Source organism: Pieris rapae, chromosome 21 (genome assembly GCF_905147795.1).
Source record: "Pieris rapae chromosome 21, ilPieRapa1.1, whole genome shotgun sequence".
In the NCBI taxonomy this organism is placed as follows: Eukaryota; Metazoa; Arthropoda; class Insecta; order Lepidoptera; family Pieridae; genus Pieris; species Pieris rapae.
In genome coordinates this window covers 1,235,201-1,257,008 of record NC_059529.1, presented here as the reverse complement: position 1 = coordinate 1,257,008, position 21,808 = coordinate 1,235,201, and the positions used below count along the sequence as shown (strand labels likewise).

The 21,808-nt window shown below is 33.3% G+C and overlaps 1 protein-coding gene and 1 non-coding gene across 4 annotated transcripts in view; both read left to right on the top strand.

Moving 5' to 3' along the window:
- Positions 1-14,104, top strand: part of LOC110996129 (rho-related GTP-binding protein RhoN) — a 76,615-nt gene extending 62,511 nt beyond the window's left edge. For 2 of the 3 annotated variants that reach the window (XM_022263661.2, XM_022263662.2), the window contains exons 3-7: positions 8,088-8,175; positions 9,769-9,878; positions 10,554-10,688; positions 11,749-11,892; positions 12,099-14,104. In XM_022263661.2, coding sequence (XP_022119353.1) covers positions 8,088-8,175; positions 9,769-9,878; positions 10,554-10,688; positions 11,749-11,892; positions 12,099-12,179 — 558 coding nt within the window. In that variant the 3' untranslated portion in view covers positions 12,180-14,104. The remainder of the gene's footprint in view (positions 1-8,087; positions 8,176-9,768; positions 9,879-10,553; positions 10,689-11,748; positions 11,893-12,098) is intronic. The other variant, XM_022263663.2, reaches the window with a different exon arrangement.
- On the top strand, positions 9,667-9,739 carry Trnaf-gaa. The gene has a single exon. It is a non-coding gene; the product is annotated as a tRNA-Phe (tRNA).
- Positions 14,105-21,808: the final 7,704 nt, after the last annotated feature.

Sequence of the window (21,808 nt, the reverse complement as noted above, 5' to 3'; positions counted from 1 at the left end):
ACTTGGGTTGGCAAGCCGATTTCCTCACGATTTTGTCATCTTTCGCTCGAATGTTAAATGCGCACATGGAAAGGTCCATCAGTGGCACACCAAGGCATCGATCCTACGACCTCAGAAGTCAGCCTCACGCCACTGGGTCAACACTACTAACAAAATTAAAATTTATTTTTTAAAACCAGATTTTTCGTAAGATCTATGTATTTTTAATATTTATACTGACCAAGTGTATCCAGTAAAACGAATTAAATTACCGTGTTATTAAAGCAACAAACTATTTGATTAAACTCTGAGTTGGATATAAATTTGTTATCCAACGTGTACTTAATAAGATGTCAATCAATAACTCATTACGTTAAACAAAGCCTTAGAAAACGGTAGATAATAGAAAAACAATATCTTGTATCTATTGTTTGATCTACATAGAATATTTACGCTGGGACAATACTGCTCATAAATTAACAACGTCAAAGTCATTTAGTTTAATACTGGTAATACTTGTATTGAATTCTTTGGGATTCAAATTTAAAATATTTTATTCATTTAGGTAACTTAGTGAACGCCAAAAAAATACATTAAATGATTCTAATTTTACATTTAGTGCCAGTTCTCAAATCAAGGGCGTAGAACGGAAGAGAAGAACTGGCAATAAACTCTCCGCCACTCTTTGTGTATGATGATGAAATGATGATATGCTGTTTTTACGGGAAGTATTCAGGAAGTTTTGATATATAAGGCTCGACTCGATGCTTAGTGTATATTCTCACACAAAAGCCATTATCGCTAAATAACTAGGAAACTATCTAACTGATATAACGAGTTGAAAAGTTTAATTATGTTGAGCTTTGAACTAGATCTAAGCTTTTAATCCCAGAGTCTGTTACGTATAGTTTAATAATGAACCATTTAACCGAATATTTACCATACCTTTATTTAATTCAAAATATGGTATTTAATTAAGGCTTAAAAAACACTTTTGAATTGTGTAACTTATGCTTGAAAACCAATCTTAACGATAAATTTTTAAAATTGTATCTTTACCAAGGGTGTATCAGATATAACTAGATACTTATGGTAGTGAATTTGATTCCCGGTGGACGAAAATTCCACTTGTCTCTAGAGCTTCAATTGTTTTTAAATGGTAACACAGAATGCGAGGCCTAAATAACGTTTATATGTATGTGATAGGCTCTAGGGAACATAATGGTTTGCTAACGGACACGACTGGGGGGCCTTTAAGAAAATAACCAGTTTAAAAGCTGGCAACACACTCGCGAGCCCTCTGGGCCTTTATAAAATAAAATAAAAAATACGTCACATCCGTTATTTATATATATATATATATATATTTTTTTTTATTATATTTTTCTTCTGTTTCATTTTTATTTTTCTGTATCACCTCGACCTCTTTTGTAAGGCCTTTTTTCCCGCGCCAGCATGTTGAACCAGATCCCTATTGACATATTATCGAGCCAACTCCACTTCTTCTTCAAGAAAAGAGCGCCAATCCTTAAAAACCCGGTGTCACTTAGCATCAATTGAGCATTCCACCATTGTTCTGTAAAAAAACGGAAAAAGTTGCCTTGCTGCTTAGAATCATCAGACATGAAAATCAACCTTGCTCTGAAAACAAAAAAAACTGGTGTCAAACATTATATACAATGTCTGCCACATGGATCGTATAGAACTTCATTAAAATTATTAAAACTAAATGCTTTTTAAATTTCTTGAACTTTTGACGGTAGTAATGTTTATCGCTACCCTCATACGAAAATACATACTGTAAAATTGTTTTGCCAAATAAGCAGATGTTAATTCTTATTTGGCCTCGTTGCCAGATGCTAATTATAGCTTAGAATGCCAATGAATCATACATAATTCGTGATAATTGAGAAACTACTGTAAACAACGATTAAAGAGAAAAAAATGTATTTTTGAAATCTAAGTTCAGATTTGAACGCCTAATTTATAAATTAGAGTAGCTTTCTCCATTAATAATTCAAACTGTGTTTTTAATTGAAAATAATTATATTTGATTTACAAAATAATTCTGCATTAATACATTAACATGCTTAATTAATAACTTACATATGCTATACGCGTGTGGCAACATAAATAAACCTGAACCACGCACAGATTCTAAAATAATCATAGCAAGGATTAAATAGGTCAAAATAATTATCTATTTTATTTTAGATACTTTTACACTTTCTTTAGATATTTCTTCTACATACGAAGGTTTGTGAAGAGAAGGTTCTTGATTGCTGAAGTTCATGCCTGTCTTGCTGCCTCCATAGTACCCTCAGAATGTCTCAGGGAAATAGGGATGTTGATACCCAAAATTGTCTTGGTCAGACCATCGGGTAGGATGGACCACGACTTCTCTTGCCATCCTCGCTATTACCAGTTTATCAATACTACTAGATGCTCTCCCTGCTAAATGGCTAAAGTAGCCTCAATATTATTAGTTATTTAGTTAGCTATTAAAGAGCGTACAAATTCTTAAACGGCCGGCAACGCACTCGCGAGCCCTCTAGCATCGAGTGTCCATCACTTACGGTAAGGTATCGCTTAACATCAGGTGAGCCTCCTGCCCGTTTGCCCCCTGTTCTATAAAAAAAATGTTATTGTTAGTTGGTTGGTAGATATCTTTATTCGTATACAATAAATATCTACTATGCAGAACTGCTAGTCTTCTTGATGCTGTGAAGACAAAGGAATCATTAACGAAATATTAAATACGTTTGCTCTCTCACACACGCACACATACGTATATACACCAATAGTCATATTCTATTGGCTGCCCCCAGCTTTTATTACATACACACAGGGAACATTTTGCTAAGCTACCCGTTCCTACTTGTAAGGTTTTTCTGTGAATTTTCCTCTATATAAACCTCAGAGTTCAAGTCATATGTTATTACATAACAATAAAAAGCGGTTTCGGACCGAAGGACATAACAAACAAAAATAAAAAATCACGTTTGCAAATCAAGAGATAATTGCGTACAAGAATTCTGTAAGAAATTATTGTACGCAATGCTACAGGCAAGAAACTTGCCTCGTATAAATGGCGCTTAATTGGATATATATATATACTAGCAGACTCGGCCAAGCGTTGCTGTGGCTAAGGTTTTTGTTATATTACATAGTAGTAAATTAATCAAGGGAAACCGTAGGAGAACTTATGTGAAACGTTGGTACCACGACACGGACCTAAACTAAACTACCTTTAACTCAGCGCCATCTGTTAGAATTGTATCAAATAATAAACAAATGTTAATGTTATCGTAATTTTAGTAAGGATGCCTATTTTTTTTGAAAATAAAATATAGCCTATGTCACTCAGGAATGATGTAGCTTTCCAAGAGTGAAAGAATTTTTCAAATCTGCCAAGTAGTTTCGGAGCCTATTCAATTCATACAAACAAACAAAAAATCAAACCTTTCCTCTTTATAATATTAGTATAGATATATAACTTCTGAAGTAACCAATCACTTTTAATATATTCCAGTTCAAAGCCTACATGTAGCCGAAATGTTTATATACCTATATTTTCGTAAATCATTTTATAATATTGAGATAGTTTTTATGGTCAAATACAAACTGTTTCGTTCGAACTTCCCAGGAGTCTTAAATTAACAAATTAAGTAATTTTAAACTTCAATTACGCCAATTCAACTTGAACTCTCATATCTTCACACAAGTGTAGACTTAAAGGCCTCCCTACACTGGTGCTCCGGCCCATTTACGTTTGACCTTTAACATCGTTAAACGTCTTCTTATCGAGAGCTCCTCGTAGCCTGGTTTCCCATACACCGCGGTGGTCCAGCCAGCTGACTTGTGATTTTAATTCGGAAGTGATTTTCTACCTGATTACCCTTTAGATATATAATAACTTTATCCTTTTAAGCTAAAAACTAATTGTTTTTTTAGTAAAGAACTTTTGTCTCTTTCTGTTAAATGATGTTACGCTGTGACTAAAAGAGACGGATTTTGGTTAACTATGAAATTCGATTGATTATATTTTATAAAGGGTTAGAATTTGAGGTAGCCAGAGATCGAACCTACGACCTAAGTGATGAGATGATCTCTTTGTTTGGCATCTAAAGAATAATAATATTTATATTTTCCCTTCACAATATTGCGTTTTACGGGTTTACATGCTGCAAGTATTGACCATCTTTGTGAGAGGTTGGTGATAATAGGGCTGTAGCAGAGATGTAGTCACCAGCCTTCCATCGCGGACAGCAATACAAAACTAAACTAAAACATGAGTGGTTGTGTGTATGAATATGTGTATGAGAGTGAATTAATCGTGAAAGAATTTAATTTAAAGTGTAACTCAAATTATAGCAAATTTGCTATTGCATCGTATTCAAGGCTTTTTAGAAATTTTGAAAGAGAATTTTATTTTATTGTAAATACTAATGAAGAAATTAAGTTTATTCTAAAAAATGGCACAAGAACGCAAAAAAAGTTGTCTATAAATCAAATTTATTTACAATGTACACTACGTCGTAGTAAAAATACATATTAAATGCTGCCAGTTCTAAAATCAAGGGCGTGGAACAGCCAATAAACAATCCGACACTCTTATTAATCGCCATGTATTATTACAAAGTAGTGCAAATAAATAAATAAAATGCACAGATAGAACTGATCCAAATATAGATAGATAGTTGATCTTATCTTCACAACTCCTTATAATGGGTACAAACGTGTACTTAAATAAACACCACTCAAAGTTATACAATTTATTGCTCTGAACGTTGAAGAACTTTACTGCTAACTTCAGAATATTCATGGGCAAATTAACGTTTGTGTAAATAGGATACTAAAGAGATATTTTGCGAATGTTATGGAGAATATAATCATTATAAGAGCCCTTTATTCGCTGACCATTTAGCTTATATGCTATTCTTATCAAACGGAGAATATAGACTATGTTAAATTGTTTTTTGTGTTTACGTTTATATGTTCTATACAGTTTCATAAGTTATTTTTATAAGTTTACATAATAAAAATATTGTGCCAATTTTGTTGGAGACATAGAAATTCTGTGGTATTGTAAAGCATGAGTAAATGTATGTGTGTGGATGCGTGAATTTAACGATCGTTTATTTAGCTTACAGCTAAAGGCCGCTTTCTATCCTCAATTTGATATTTCAATCCATTTTTTACAAAATACATTTCAATAAACAATCGTTGGATCAATCTGTTTCTGTTTACTATATTTTCCCAAAAATGGTTTACAGAAACGGACGGATCGACGCTTTCCTAAAAAATATCTTTGACTTCCACAGATCGAATTTTGACATTTAACAATCTAAATCTTCCTACTTTTACCGATTCACAATAGTTGCAGTGCTTCCTTTGTATACATACGTAATACATACCTAGCACAATGTTAAAATCCATTAAATAATGAAAAAAGAGCACAGTTATTGTCATTTATAATATGTATACTACATATTGCGTATTTGGTAATACATTATTAATGCATTTATTTAAGTATGAGAGAAAATATTACATTATAAACACAGAACATGCATGTTCATGAATAAGTTTCCACGATATATATATCGATATACTATACAAAAACAGACCACAAATAATATTTTTTATAACACTTTAACGTTGCTGTAATAATGGCTTGCGACATTTTACTGATGGAGACATAGAGACTAGTAAAAAGGAACAAACTCGCATGTCGTTAAAGCATCCTTAATAACAGATAGAGATCTAGGAGAGGGTTGGAACCAACGTTTTTCTCTCTTCCGGTGTATTTCTCATATAATTAACCCGATCACTCTGGTCGAAGAATATTGTATCTCAGAACCCTCACTTACTTACAAGAATAGAAGCGAAGGGACCTTGGGATTACCATTTATCTTAATGACTCTCGTATGACTTCTGAGTGTCATACGAGAGTCACTCGTATGACATACTCATTTGTGATCCTTTGAATCATATTAATTGCCATCTAAAATTTTATATGTAACGACTAAAAGAATACATCAACCTACAGCGTGTATTTTTTTCTCCCTCCCTTTCTCTCTCTCTCTCAGTCGGTCTCAATCGCTCTCTCTCTCTTTTCTTCGACAAAAACGTTGCACGATCTTCGTGACGTTCCGTTAAAATTTTACCCTTATGCGACTACAGAAGTTTCACTTTATAAATGCTTATTAATTAAAAGCTATGATTATTGTGTCTGTATCTGGCTTATACCCTCGTAACCGCGACGATTTAGTCATCGCCACGCTTATAAAAGCCTGTATCTAAGACATGCAGCGTTGGCTAGAATAGGCTTGTAAAAGATTACAATGAACGTTATGATTTCTTATAGTATGAACTGTTTTTCATAGAATTCCGTTTAAGGGTTTTTGCGTTGGGTGTGGTTTTACAAGTGTGGTCTTTTGTGTTACCAAGAAATGACGAGCAAAAAATGATGTACCTGTTTTCGTTTAACAAGTGGAGCGTGAGAATTTCCTGTCCTTCGAAATGGTTAAGATATTTTCTTAGACATCACAAAAATACACAGACCGTAAAACTTATGTTAGATAAAAATATCTGCAAAACAAAATTTCCTAATTGCCAAATTGTGGAGTTATCAAACATTAAAACATATTTTGTAAACAAAGATATCCGGGAGTTGGATTCGAACCCGTATGGTATGGTAACAGCCACCACCCTCTAAATGAAAGCCATGTATCCAAGCCACTAGACCATACGGGATGTGGGTGCTTATATAAAATAAACGTACGTATTTAAATAATGCACATACATTTTAGATTGCACATATAAAGTATAAGTAAAAATATATTCAAAAGCGAATGAAAACATTTTTACTTTCATATATAAAAAAAAGGGTATAAAAAAAAGGCGCTCGAATTTTTGTTCGAAATTCGAGATTTTACAACCATTTGACATTTTGTTAACGCCATTTGATTGCATCCTGCGAATTGGCTAATTAATTATCGGAAATAAAATGTAGAAAAGCATTGTGGTTACCAATTTTTTTATACAAAACAACGTTACCATGGCAACAATTTACTCTATTTTTCCTCGTTCCGATTGAATGACAGGTTGACTTATGCCTTAATTCTTAATATAAATTAGGCGCCATTTCGAGAATCGTTGTTTTTGTATATAGTCATCGTTTAAACATGCAATTACTTTTGATATAGAAATTTAGTTGTACACGCATCGACTGGTATAATGTTACAAATATTCGTCATTTCTTAACGTTTCCTTTTACGAAGGTGTATTTTATAAAACAAACTTATTTTGATCAATGAAACATATCTGCCCCGGAATTACGGAAGTCATAAAATCGTAGTCCCATCCTCGATACTCAGAATGAAGCCAGTATAAAACTATTTTATGCATCCTTTCAAAAGTAAATTTAAAGTGGAAATACGGCTAAATCGAAACGTCATTACAAAACATTTTGGTAGTATTATATCAGTAGATTACGGTATAAAATACGGTAAATTTAAAATAAAATAAAAAATAAAACACTTAAATCAAAAAATCTAAAATAATTGCATTATGGTCCAAGTTGGGTGGAGCTGAGACTTGTGACCCGAGGAAGCCGCGTAAGAAATGCTTGTAATTTTGACAAATAGACCTAAAAAAACAGCTAAAACGCGAGATTGTGTTTGAGTGTATGTGTTTGTGATGTGAATAAAAATATTGTAACACGAGAAACTGTATATAACTTTATACGTATTTTAAATAGCATTGTGTATAATAATAAAAGAATATTAAAATCAATAATCATATTAAAACTCATTTAATACTTTACTCTTTCTTTGAGTTATATAAAAATGTAATATTATTTTCAAATATTAAAGGAAGTACTTCTGTCTCTTTCAATCACACATTAAAATATTTTGAAAGAGACGGAATTATTAAGAGAGTAATTTATATTTTGTTTTAATTAAAAGTAAAACTATACATTTTGAATATGGAATCACATTTGGGAATTTCATTTGACAACTGTAAAAATTTTAAATTTCGAAACTTCGAATTATCGACAGTATTTACTATGTTTCCAAAAGTAATATATGTTTATCTTATTACAGGCGTACACACCAACCGGCTTTGAAAAATATGGATACACTTGCACAGTAGCTGACTATAGAGTTAATTTCTCTGTATGGGATACGTCAGGTTAGTTCTTTTATCTATTCTTCTAACTGTCACTGTCAGCGTTGGTACCCATATCTCAATGTGAAGTAAGTAAGAAGTACAACATTTTGATTAATGTATCTTTAAACCAATCGTTTACATCGCCGATATCAAGTCACAGACAAACAATATTATACATAGCGTGAACAATCAATAGACCATACAATCGTTAACAATAAAATTAACAGCAGATATTAAACGGAAAATGGCGATAAAACTGTCAAATACATAATGCATTGTTATATCAATGAGGTCAGTGATTTTCAATAATTGCAATATCGACGATTATTCGTGTTAACACTTAATCAAACCACACTACGTGAGTCAATATACCATCAGTGAGTTCATATAAAATGCTCTTTGGGCATCGGCCATGGCGGGCTGTGAGATTAATAATTTATTTATATTAAAGGTACATCTTACAACCACACATATACTTCTTCGGTTCAAAGATCTTATTATGAATGAAAACTTGGACAATATAAAAAGCCAAAAAAGAGTAAATTGTTGAACAAAATAAACGAAACGGAACACATAAATCAATTATTATTAGATAAACAAACTAAACATTACTTACAACTTAATAAGAAAATACTAAATTGTTACTACTGATAAATTTCACTCTCTGAAAGAACACCTCACACCGTCTTTGGTCAGGTGCATCTGTCTATAAAAGATAACACATCTGCAAGACGTTGCAGATGTCCCATAAAAAAGTGCATCATATAAAGAGGCTGATGATGATGATATACCATATTATTTTATTTATATAATAATAATAACACTATTGCACAACAATACAAAGCAGGACAATATTAATGAAAACTAAGAATGCCTCCAACAAGACAGCAGTATCTTTTTACCTATTAAATTTTTGTTTAAATCAAGTACAGTATGTGAGACGACTAAAAATCTTCATACTCTAGATGTAGAAGATTCTAGGCAGCAGATTAGTAGGCTTATTGCAAATACCCGCAGAAAAAAAAACAGTTTAGCTTAAATATAAATCTATTCTGTTGCTAAATTACGTGAGAAATGGGAAGCGCAAAAATATATTGTCAATACAGGGTAGCTAAAGGGTGATATTTTGCTGCATCGAGTTGGACATTGGCCAAAGGTATTATGATACAAATGAAACGGAACGGAATTGAAATCCTTTGTAAAAGGAAAATAACGACAGTTAAATCCGACAAAAATCTCTCTTCTCTCGAATTATTATCGTGAAATCGATTTTATACATATAAGTAAGAAAGTATAAAACCCCTCTTTTTTAATACAGTCAAATCGTTATATTGACCAAAATCAAAGGTCCCGGCTGGTAGAAGTATAAGGTACTTAATAACAACGTCATCTTCTGTTACAACCAAATATGAGTCCCTATTATAATAGATTATTATGTTATAATAGATTTTGACTGTAGTTGCATAAGAGACGCTTAGAAATTACTAAGTAAATTTCAACTTAACTTGCATCGCCGAAATAGCTCAGTTGGGAGAGCGTTAGACTGAAGATCTAAAGGTCCCTGGTTCGATCCCGGGTTTCGGCAGTCGTTTTTATTATATTTTTTTGTTACAGGAACAACGGCATACGACACAGTGAGGCCACTCGCTTATCAAGACGCCAAAATATTTATGTTATGTTTCAACATTGCTGAACCAGAGTCGCTAAATAACGCAGCTGCAAAGGTATTTATATTAAACAAAACTGGAAAAACAAAGAATTTCATTAGATTTGCTAGAACATTCGACAAGTTATTAATTTCTACACATTTATAAAGGTGAATTGTTAACAGCTGTTTGCTAATTCAATTGCATGGATACATTTTGCGTCTATTTGATTAAATACTAAAAAACAGTTATCCTATCGCCGGAGATGAAACCTACAAGTATTTTAATTTCTTATTTCAGTCTTAATTCACCTGGATGCTGTGTTTGTGTCTGTGTTGTAATGTAAGAACATCCTCCTAATTCACCGCGCATTACCGATGGATGGATCGATTTTCTTTCTATTTATTCATTATTTTTTATTTAATTGCAATAATTTACTGTTTTATAATGAGGAGCACTGATGTGATGTTAGTTATTTCGACTACGTATTTATGTGTTGTTCCCACGAGAATGTAAGTGCGTGCTCCTATTTCACCATCCATATGCCTATGCATATTTTATTATTATATATTATTTAAGACGTCATGTGGAACATGATGTAATGGTTGCAGCTCCTTACAAATGTTGTGTAAAACAAAAACTTGGAGATTAAAACCTTGATCCTTGATTTGAGAAGTGGCAGTAAATTAAGAAGCATTCATTTTATATTATTCGCAACTTAGCCATGCTATATCATACAATATCCAATTTCAGTGGTACCGCGAAGTCCGCACACATGGTGGATCAGCTCCGGTGCTACTCTGCGGCTGCAAGGCTGACCTGAGACACGACAAGGAGACCTTGACCATGCTGTCCAAACTTAGAACGCATCCGGTCACTAGCGAAGAGGTATGAATGACATTATTATTCTGCTATATATAATAAGAGATACAATTTTAACTTTAACGCGGGCTCGCCAGTGCGTTGCCAACACAAAGAGAAGTGTGAGATATAACGGACTCCTCGATTGTGAGGAAGTTGCATGGAACTGGTTAGCGATGTACCTTACGTTCTCATATCATTCACACATGTATATTTTAATAAGTGTATAATTATCCTCAACACATGTGATTTTGAAAGCAAAAATAAATATTAATAACAAAACCAATAAACGCGGCATAACTGAAAACTTTTCCGCCGTTACGCATTCAATTCAGAGCACTAACTTAGTTTAAAACTTCCAATCCAATTTCGGGCATAGTACGTCTCACATCCATCGAGTTTATGTGAGAATCCGTCGTAAACAGTAATTCCCAATGTCCATCCAATTATTTCCAGTACACATTTGATACTCGATGTCGTTACAAGGAGTTTATATTGCCGTATTTCGTACGAGGATTGTTAAGGATTTTGCATTGCTGAAATAGAAATAGCTAGGGCAAATAGATTACCTTAAATTAAAACTATAATATAAGAAGAATTTATACGTAACAATGAAACATGAACTTTTGTGGTTAGACGAGCTGACATAATGTATCACACATAGGTATCGTACACTAATATTATTTCTGCGGCAGCTATAGTGGTTTCTTTGTGTAGTACAATTTTTTGTATAGATTTTAAGTCTTATTGGGTACTTCTTTAACGTAAATGAAATTTAGTTAAGTAATTTAACTGTGCATAGTAGAGGATTATAGATAGGTTAGCCGTGGCTTGAAAATGTGACTCTCATCTCAAGACGTACGATAAAGGAAATAATTGGAAAAAATAGAAAATAAGACAAAAGAAGGTCTACGGCGTTTGACAGGGACAGAAGGCTTCCACTTGTCTATTAGAAAAATAACGCATCACGAGATTAGCGCCACTGGTCATTATTTGATCATTTTAACATTGAAGTTTTTTTTACAGAAACAGTATATTTCAATCTGGTTTCTATATAATGACTACATGTTATTTCGTATATTTACAGGCCTTATCAGTCGCTAGACAGCTTGGTGCCACAACGTACGTGGAAACATCAGCGAGGGCTTCCAGTAAAGGCGTGAAAGATGCATTCGAAGTAGCAGCACTAGCGGCTTTAGGAAAACTTAACAAACAACAAATTAAACAACAGGTGACTATTATTATATATATTTTTATTTTCAATTTGAAATAGCCTCAGAACAAATTTGTGAATTTACATAATCCTCTAAACCGCTGAGATTAAAACGGTGTTAGGATTTTAACAATTGGTAAAATATTAAAATGGTATTATTTCAATCAAGTCAGTGCACATGTATGTATATTGCCAGATAATTGTATAGTTTTTTTTCTCGCCAGAAGCAAGTCGGACGCAGCAAAAGCAAACGGGACCTGAAGGCTGAGCTAAAGGGCCGGGCGAAGAGTTGCTGTGTCATGTGATCCGTAGCCGGCCACCCTTCGAGGTGGCCGCACGACTGCTAGGTGACCACCGCCCTTCCATCCTTCAGACGAAACTTGAAATTGAGCAATTTGCCAATTATACACTCAAGAAAAGATTGCGGGCCTAACGTTAAGCCTTGTGGAACTCCTAACGTGATGAGTGCTAAATTTTTATAATGGGAAATAGGCGTTTCTAGATTATTGGAACAGAGTTCGGTTAATTTTTAATAATAAGCGAAGGTGCAATGTCGATAACCCCCAGGGTTAGAGCGTGAGACTGTGATATGCAAATGACATACGGTTCGATAGAGGCAAGATAAATTATACCAAATATGGCCAATTTTAAGTATATAAATTATGGTTTTAAAACATAACAAAAATTGTAATTTGGTTAAAGGACTGATGCATTTGGTATAATTTATGATATAGAAAGGATACGCTCTACACTCCCAAAACTTGATAAAAGCATAAATATAAAGTATACTTAATCTTAAAGAAATTATGTAGAGGAGTACGTGTTTTTCATATACATAAAAATCGATGTTTTTCTATATTAATGCATTTAAGATGTAATAATGGTAAAACCAATGCTCTGTTTTACTTTAGCGAGAGCATATAATTTGTGTGATAAAAATACGTAAGTATTTGAACGAATATGCACAATTTTGGACAATATTTGTTGTATTACGGAGGTCCACTCGATCGTTAGTTCCACGTCCAATTTTGCTACTTTAGAATAGATTTTGTACATTTAGTACATGTGAATTGATGTTGCTTTTAGTATCATCATTTTCATGTGTAATTGTTACATGTTTTAGGTATTGTATTTATTGCCTAGAGGCTCAAGAACAGTGTTGAGGTTAGTAACGTTATCAAAAGCTTTTGTAAGAACTTTCTGTTGTGTAGTAATAATTGTATGATTTGTTCACGCGAGTATAATCATAATTATTTAATCAACTCTAATGAATTGTCACTGTTTCAGTTATAAGATGAATTCACAATTCAAATCTGTCATTGGTATGTCAAACCCAAACACAAACTATTTTAAAACTGTTGATAATTATACTCGTGTTTCAAATTATACTAACACTTTCAATTCGATTCCAGATTTGACAATTTCAGTTTTGCAATATTATGAAAAGTATAAAAATAGTGACGTTGCGAAATTATTCGATACAGAAATTGAATATTTCCGGATCGATTCCTCTGGTTTATAGTAGTATAATTAAAAAACTACTACTTTAATACTAATTAATAAATAGTTATTATGAATAATTATGTATTTATTTAAATAAAAATCAATATTTTACTCTTTAATTGGCACAAAAATATTATGATTACATAAACATAAATCGCGATGGTTTATAATTTTTTTTGTGTACAACACTACACTATTATATGTGGTATCATTATTTGATAAAATGACAGTAGGTAATGTCAAATGTGGAATCGAAATATAAGTCATGGTATAGACGTGTTTCGAATATTGCTACAATCTCACGAAATTAAATCGAATTTAAAATGATTACTTGAACCCTTTCTGACAAACCATTTGTAACAAATAATGTTTAATGTTTTTAGTTTAAAAGTTAAGTCTATAAGCTTTAAATTGATTGTTAGCTTTAATTACAGTACGTTAAATTATATTACATCCTAAAAAACTTATATTTTCCTTAAAAAAATCGTACAAAAGAGTTTATTTACGATAATATATATTGTATGAGACATATCATATATTTAAGATTTTTTGAATTCCCGTATATGATTTTTGTTAAAGTATTGATAAATCCATTCGAACTTTTTTGTAAATTCTGTTTTCTATTTATCAAAACTTGGAACTTAGCACAATGCATGTTTTTGTATTAAGCCGATCATTAATTGATGTTGTTTCTAGACTTTGAAATATAGAGTTCGATGTTTTTGTATATTTGTTTTTTATTTACCTAAACACTTTAAAAAATCTTTACCAACTAGCGGCCTGCCCCAGCTTCGTAATGGTGGACATTTATTTTTTAAACATTTTTTGTAGATATATTCTATTACTTGCGATTAAAGATATAAAGACATTTTTTTTTCAAACCTTGGGTAACGTAATTATAATTTTTTAGTGATCCTTACTTTCTATTGCAAATAAAATAACCTATATTAATCGGTGATAATGTGGCATTCAAAGATGAAAGAATTTATAAAAATCGGAGAAGAATTCGTTACAATCATACTTACATACAAATCTTTCCTCTTTACAATATTAGTACAGATGATAAAAAGTATGTAGAGTTAAAAAAAATGCACTAGCACACTAGAAATCTCTATGAAACTAGTTTGGCTACTAGCGGATATTAATGAAGTGACAGGCAAATTCTCAGACTTTTAGAATATTTATTTATTTATTTATTTATTTATTGGGAAACCAAACAGAGACATCCTTAATAAAAACAAAGTCAAAAATAAAACAAATACAAACACACTGGATGCATCCACATCAGGTTACAATTATATATGATACACAAAATAATACATGACAACAACACACTAATAGTAATATAAAGTTAAGACATTAAGAGTTTCTTTATTTTATTCTTAAACAAAGCAGTAGTGGAGTGCGAAAAAGGGTCAATGTTTTTGATTGAATCTAAGGAAGAACACATCCTGTGAAGAGGCTCGCGGAACCCAATGTTGGTTCTGGGAGTCTGAAAATTAAAAGTTCTATGTAAGCGTAGAGACCTGGCAGGAACATTAAATGGTATGAGTTCAAGAAGATCTGAACAACTTATTTCATTTACGCATATTTTTCTCACTGTGACACAATCTATTAGATTACGCCTAGTACTCAGAGAAGGTAATTTATATCTTTTTAAAAGTTCCTTGTAATTAGCCCTACCACTATTCATCCGATAATTTAAAATGCGTAAAAATTTCTTTTGTACAGCCTCCAGTTATGCGACATATATAGCGTAATGCGGATTCCAGATTGGACAGGCGTACTCCAACTGGGATTGCACGAACGTCTTATAAAGGTGGATATATGTGGTTTTGTCTTTGAAGGGTCTGGTGACTCGTGTTATGAAACCTAACATGCGGTAGGCTTTATTAATAATTAAGCCTATGTGCTTATCTAGGGTTAATTTGGAGTCAAAAAGGACACCAAGATCCCTTACAGACCGCACACGTTCGAGGGCATGGTATCCAAGGGTGAAGTTGGCGGTGATTGTGTTATGTGTTTTTCTTGTAAACACGATATGCTGACACTTACTATATTTCAAGAATAATTTGTTTATTTGGCAGTAGTCATCAAGCCTATCGAGATCCTCTTGGATAAGTTTCACGTCAGAAAGTGTAACTACCTTTCTGTATAACTTTAAATCGTCTGCGTAGAGCAAGTAATTGCAGTGTAAGAAACATTTGGATATGTCATTAATATATAAGGAAAAGAGCAACGGCCCAAGAATGGAGCCCTGGGGGACGCCGGATGTCACTACTATTTGAGAAGAAGTAAACCCATTTATAACCACCGATTGAACACGATTATGCAGGTATGCTGTAAACCATCTTAAAAGATTGCCCTTAATACCATTAAAAGACAGCTTTTGTAAAAGCATCATATGGTCAACTTTATCAAATGCCTTCTGAAAGTCTGTGTAGATTGTGTCTATCTGGTGGTTATTATCTAAACCGTTAAAAATATAATTACTGAAAACAAGGAGGTTTGAGAGAGTAGATTTACCAGCTGCAAATCCGTGCTGTTGGTCTATAATAACATGCCTTAGACTGGAATAAATGCGTTGGTGAACTAATCTTTCCAGAACTTTAGGGATTGCAGAGAGTATTGAAATCGGTCGGTAATTTTCGACATCGCTCCTTTCACCACTCTTAAAGATAGGCGTTATGTAAGATAATTTCCAGCAGTCAGGGAATGTGCCACTGGACATACACTTATTGAAAATAATCTGTAAGGGGGCACATAATGACCGATATGTACGCTTAAGAAAAACTGGTCTAATTTGATCTGGACCAGGACCTTTATTTGGATCAAGCAAAAATAATTCTTTGCTGATTTCATCTTTGTCGAAAAATAAATTATTCAGAAGGATCTGAGAGTTACTGGAAAGGCTCTCATCAACGGTGTACATAGTGCCTCCACCTAAGTCAGTTTGAGATTCAAATACTGACTGAAAATAGTTTGAAAATAGCTCAACTATTTGTTTAGGGTCGTCAGATGAAATACTGCCATATTTTATCAGTTTAGGGTATCCTAAGTTAGTCTGTTTTAGCGTAGACGTGTACTTCCAAAAATATTTGATATTTGTTTTTAACGATAGTTCAATTCCTTGTATGTAACGATTATAGCAGAGTTTCATAAGACCCTTAACGCGCGCCCTTAATAAAGAAAATTCTTGATAGTCGAGCAAGTTTTTGTAGGTCTTCCAACGACACCAAAGTTTCTTCTTACGATTAAGAGCTCTTATCAGCCCTCTGCTAAACCAAACTGGATGCTTACGGGATTTAGGTCTAGAGAATGGCACGCAAGTAGCAATAATTTCATTTATTTTTGAGTAAAAGATGGCAACAGCATCTTTAGAATGGGGCGAGGCTAGTAGTGTCACCCAATCTACCCGATCAATAGCAGTATTTATTAAGTCATAATCTGCATTAAAGAAATTTCTTTGATTGAAAATAATTGATGTCATGACAGTTGACCCATCAACAGTGCTAAGTATATCTAAAGGCGGATGATGAGGAACAGGATTAAGCAACGGATCATCAGAGCAATCAACACGCCCAGGAAGTGTTGTTAGGACTAGGTCTAAGAGCCGCGCATTGTTATTGTAGACTACATTAATTTGTTTTAAATTCATAAAAGATATAGTATGCAACAATAATTTTGATGACTCAGTATTTGCAGATTGTAGTAGGGTATCTGGAGAGGATGACCAGATGAGATGAGGTAAATTAAAGTCACCTGTAATTATGTAATTAGAAAATCGAGCACTAGCGTGTATGTCATGCAGTTTTTGAAAGAATTTTATGTATGCAGAAGTATGAGTTACGGGGGGAAAGTAACAAGCATTGAGGAGGAGACGAGCGTGAGATGGCAGGTGAATGTATATTTCCTCCAAATCCGGGGCCTCAAACTCAGTCAATCTGATAGATTTAATTCCTCTTTTCACCATGACCAAGACACCGCCGCCACTCTTTTTATGAGAGAGCTGGAGGTTTCTGTCCCGTCGAAATATATCATAACCGCCCGAGTGCAACTCTCCATCAAAGACAGAATCCACTAACCAAGTCTCTACCAAAACAATAATATCAAAGTTGCTAAGAAGAATACTATTTTTGAGTTTATTTATTTTACTCTTTATGCCTCCACAGTTCTGATAGTAAATTGATAAGGCATTAAGAGCCATTACCCATACTCAAAAATATGAAGGAAGAAAATGAAGATTATAAAAAAATCCAGTTTCGCACTCCGCACCGCAATAAAAGAACAAAAAAAGAGGAAGATACCAACTAAACATATAGAACACTCGAACACAATACAAAAAATATACAAAATGTAAATAGGGGAATATAGTCATATTAATTTGGCTAGATCATCACTGGATCGCACTTGGATGGCTTTAGCTTCATCAGTTTTTCTAACAAAAATACAACAGTTTTTTATCCAAACATACTTATACCCTCTTTCCCTTGCAAGTTGCCTGACCTTACTGAAGAGTATTTTGTTTTTCAAGGTAAGGTGTTCATTGACGTAGAATCGATTGTTGCCAGAGGCAGCCACAGATCCAACCAGCAATTTATCAACTGTTAGAGAGCCACGCACACGTGCAGCAGCGATAAAATCATCACGTTTTCTGCGAGTTGTCAACTGCAGTATAATATTTCTCGGGCGACCCGTAGGTACTCCTGGCTTAACGCGGTGAACAGTTTTTATGTCTGAGTCTTTTAATTCGACGTTTAAAATGTTGCTTAGTGTAAAAGAGAGTTGCATAAGGTTTTCACCTTTAATTTCGGGCACATTTTGAATCTCGACATTGCAGTTTCTAGAGGCTTGATCGAAGTTGTCGAGCCTGTTACTCAAGGTTTCAAGCTCGTGACGTAGTGACGCATTTTCTTCTATGAGGTTGGACGGCAGGGAAGAGGAGTTTGTCGCTGCCGCTGATTCCACTTGAGCAACTCTTTCTTCGCATGTGTTTATGCGATTTTCTAAGGCAATTATATCATTCCGAAATGTTCGCGAAACCTCTAAGATTGCCGAGTTGAGATCATCGCGCCACTGTTGACTTAAGTTCGCAAACTTTGAGTCCATATATTTAGTTAACACCTCCGTGTCCACGTTCAAGGGCGAAGCCGAGCTAAGGGTAGGTGAGTTGGTCGTCGAGAGCGTTGTTTTCTTCTTAGACTTACATGCAGAACACTTCCATTTTATTCTGTTCATAGGTAAAATCTTTTTAAAGTCTGATTCCGACAGTTCCGCACAATAGAAATGTAACCATGCTAGGCAGGAGGTACATTTGATACTCTCTGCATCAGGCGCAATTTTTAAACACTTACGGCAATCCATTATTATTCTTTCTGCTCAAAACCCTATGTAGGAATAATCGAAAGAGTATGTTATAATAATTAGGTCCAAAATCCTTGTATCCAGCCGACAGGTCCACTAAGATGGCAATAATGCCGGTGTCAGATGTCAAACGCCAATAATAAAATTAACCAATGGCGTTGACTGACGTGTTTGGATGTATGTATTTATTGTGGACAAAACAATATGAGGGTATTTAAAAAATTATTTATGTGATGTATCGCAAAGGTTTTTCTTGTTAATTCAGCAGTTCCGGATGTGTCAGAAGAATCTTCAATATATATGGTTTACAGTACCTTTATAAAGTAACGGATGCACTTTTTGTTGAGACTCACTCGGTATTTACTAGATAATGTAATAAATATGCACACACAATGATACTGCTGTCATGTCACGATATAATTATCGTAATAAATGTCTATAATCCGAAAAATAATTCGAACAAAAAGATAATAAAAAAGCACCAAGTGTTTCTTATTAATTGAATTGATTTATTTTATTATAAGTAATCTAAAAGCTTATACATACAAAATACTAAGACAATACAGAAAGCCAAAACAGATTACATAGATAAACAATTTATGTATAAAAAACAGAAAACAAGACAAAGATACTTTAAAAAAAACAAAAGAATAAAATGAAAAAAACTGAAATTTGACATCTAAAAGCAACAAATAATACTAAGAATTTAAAACTACTTCTTAACAAAATTAAAGTCTTCCCGCTTCTCCAAGTACTTCTTGATCTCTCTCTTTGAGGTGGAAAAGATCAATGTCCTGACAATGGTTGTCATAGTTCGATAAAACCGGAAACATTGGCGAATTATGCAGGTACTTCGACTTTGTACGAGGAGAAAGTACTTAAAGACACACCTAGGGTTTTTAATTAGTAACAAGACGATACAATGAAAAAATACTTAGTCATTTACGGAAAAATCATTTATTTATTTATTAACACTTCGTTGCATTACATAAAAGGAAAATATTAAACATAATTTAATGACAAGCAACTGGCGGCCTTATCGCTTTAGAGCGATTTCTTCCAGACAACCACCGAATTTAATGAACGAACATAGTTTGTTTCTAATAGAAACGAATATTGACGAACCACATCTTGAACTACCAAATGCGACAACGAATTTACTCACATGCCTTCAGTGTGAAATTGGCAGCCACTAAAGGTCTTGCGCCCCCACAATTAATTTAAACCGTCTTACAGAGACGCGCTTTTCAATAAGTTACATAAGTATACAGTTTGTAATAAGAATATAATAATGTTATAACAAGCTGTATACTTATGTATACAGCTGTTATATACTGTTAAGATTTATTTAATATATTTGTGTTAAAATTAATTTGATATATTTGTTTTAAATATTGTTTGATGATTTGCTTTTTTAAAAGAGTACCGAGAGTTTTTTACGCCGGCTTTTTCTCTCGGCCTACACCCTCTGTCTTTGCCGATGAGTAGGGATGCCTACAAGTTCGAATTGATTGACGTGGAATAAGTGATACCTAGATGATCTTATGTTCCAAAATAAACGTATTTTATTTTTTATTTTATTTTAAGTAATAATGTCGAAAGCCCGTTTACTTTTTTATAATCTATCACAACGTATACGAAACGTTTTATCAAAATTCATTCCAAATTCAAAATTATTGTTCGTTTTTTAAATCCTGGAAATTTCATTTAATGTTTTTTTGTGTCGTGATATTATAAAAATTATTAAGAAAGAAAGAAAAAAATCGTTTATCATACACAATAACAGTTCATTCTAGTATTTTCTTTTCTTTTGTATTGTATCGGATATTCATGAATCCGTATGATTAGCTTTTAATTTTTTTTTATTACTTTTGATTGAGTTTGGCGATTAAAACGAGTGGCGGAGAGTTTATAGCCAGTTCTTATCTTCCGTTCTACGCCCTTGATTTGAGAACTGGCAGTAAATGTAAAATTAGAAGCATTTAAATACATTACATTTCTTTTTTGACGTTCATAAGTGTACATTATGTTACAAAAATTAATAAATGATTTTGAATTTGAATTTATGATGTGGTGTGGTCGGTGTTTGTTTCATCAAAGTCTGCATATTATTACTATGTAAAATATATATTTAACCAATTTTCTTAGTAAATAAAATAAATCAGTGAGGGCTTCAACATCTTTAAGTCTAAGCCTCAGATTTCTTTACCTGTTTAATGATGGAGGATCTCAGGGATCAGTCGCACGCTAGAGACACTTCTCTTTCGTAGTAAAGCGTGTTAATAAGTTTGAGGCGTTTTTAAAAATCTAATAAAATTGTGGTCCAATTTCGAGGGTAGTTCATAGTTATGATTCTACGCCATAAAAATAATGTTATTGGAAAATGGAAAAACAGAGGCACTTAGCTCTCCCTAAACAATAACTTACCTCATATAATTTTACGAGTTCAATAAAGGAAAACAACGGAATATTAGCTTCAATAACTGAGCAATTTGTCGTAATACCTGAATATTATATACCATTTATACTAACGTTAAATTTTTATATAATGTAGGTTCTTTCTAACTTTTCGCACAGATTTATAAATCTTAACAAAACGTATTGAAATTTTTATCTAGATTTTAAGAGTTTTTTTGTTTTTTGAGCAATGTTGGCCTAGTGGCTTCAGCGTGAGACTCTCATACCGTAGGTTCGAACCCCGGCTGTGCATCAATCTTTCTTTCTATGTGCGCATTTAACATTTGCTCGAATGGTGAAGGAAAACATCGTGAGGAAACCGTCTTAGATCCAAAAAGTCGACGACGTGTGTCAGGCACTGGAGGCTCCACAGGAAACAAAATTGAAGTTAACAAAAGTTGGAAAAAAGACTTTTACATTTACATTAATAAAAACCACAGCGGTTTTTTAATGTAAATTTAAAAAAATTAGCTTGTATTATTTTCCGCCTGATCAGTAGCCGCACCCATTTTTTTTGCTTGTCCAATATACTTTCAAATAATAATTTATTTGACAGAATATTGTATGAAAATGTTATGGTACAATCTAAAGATCGCATATTTTGCCACAC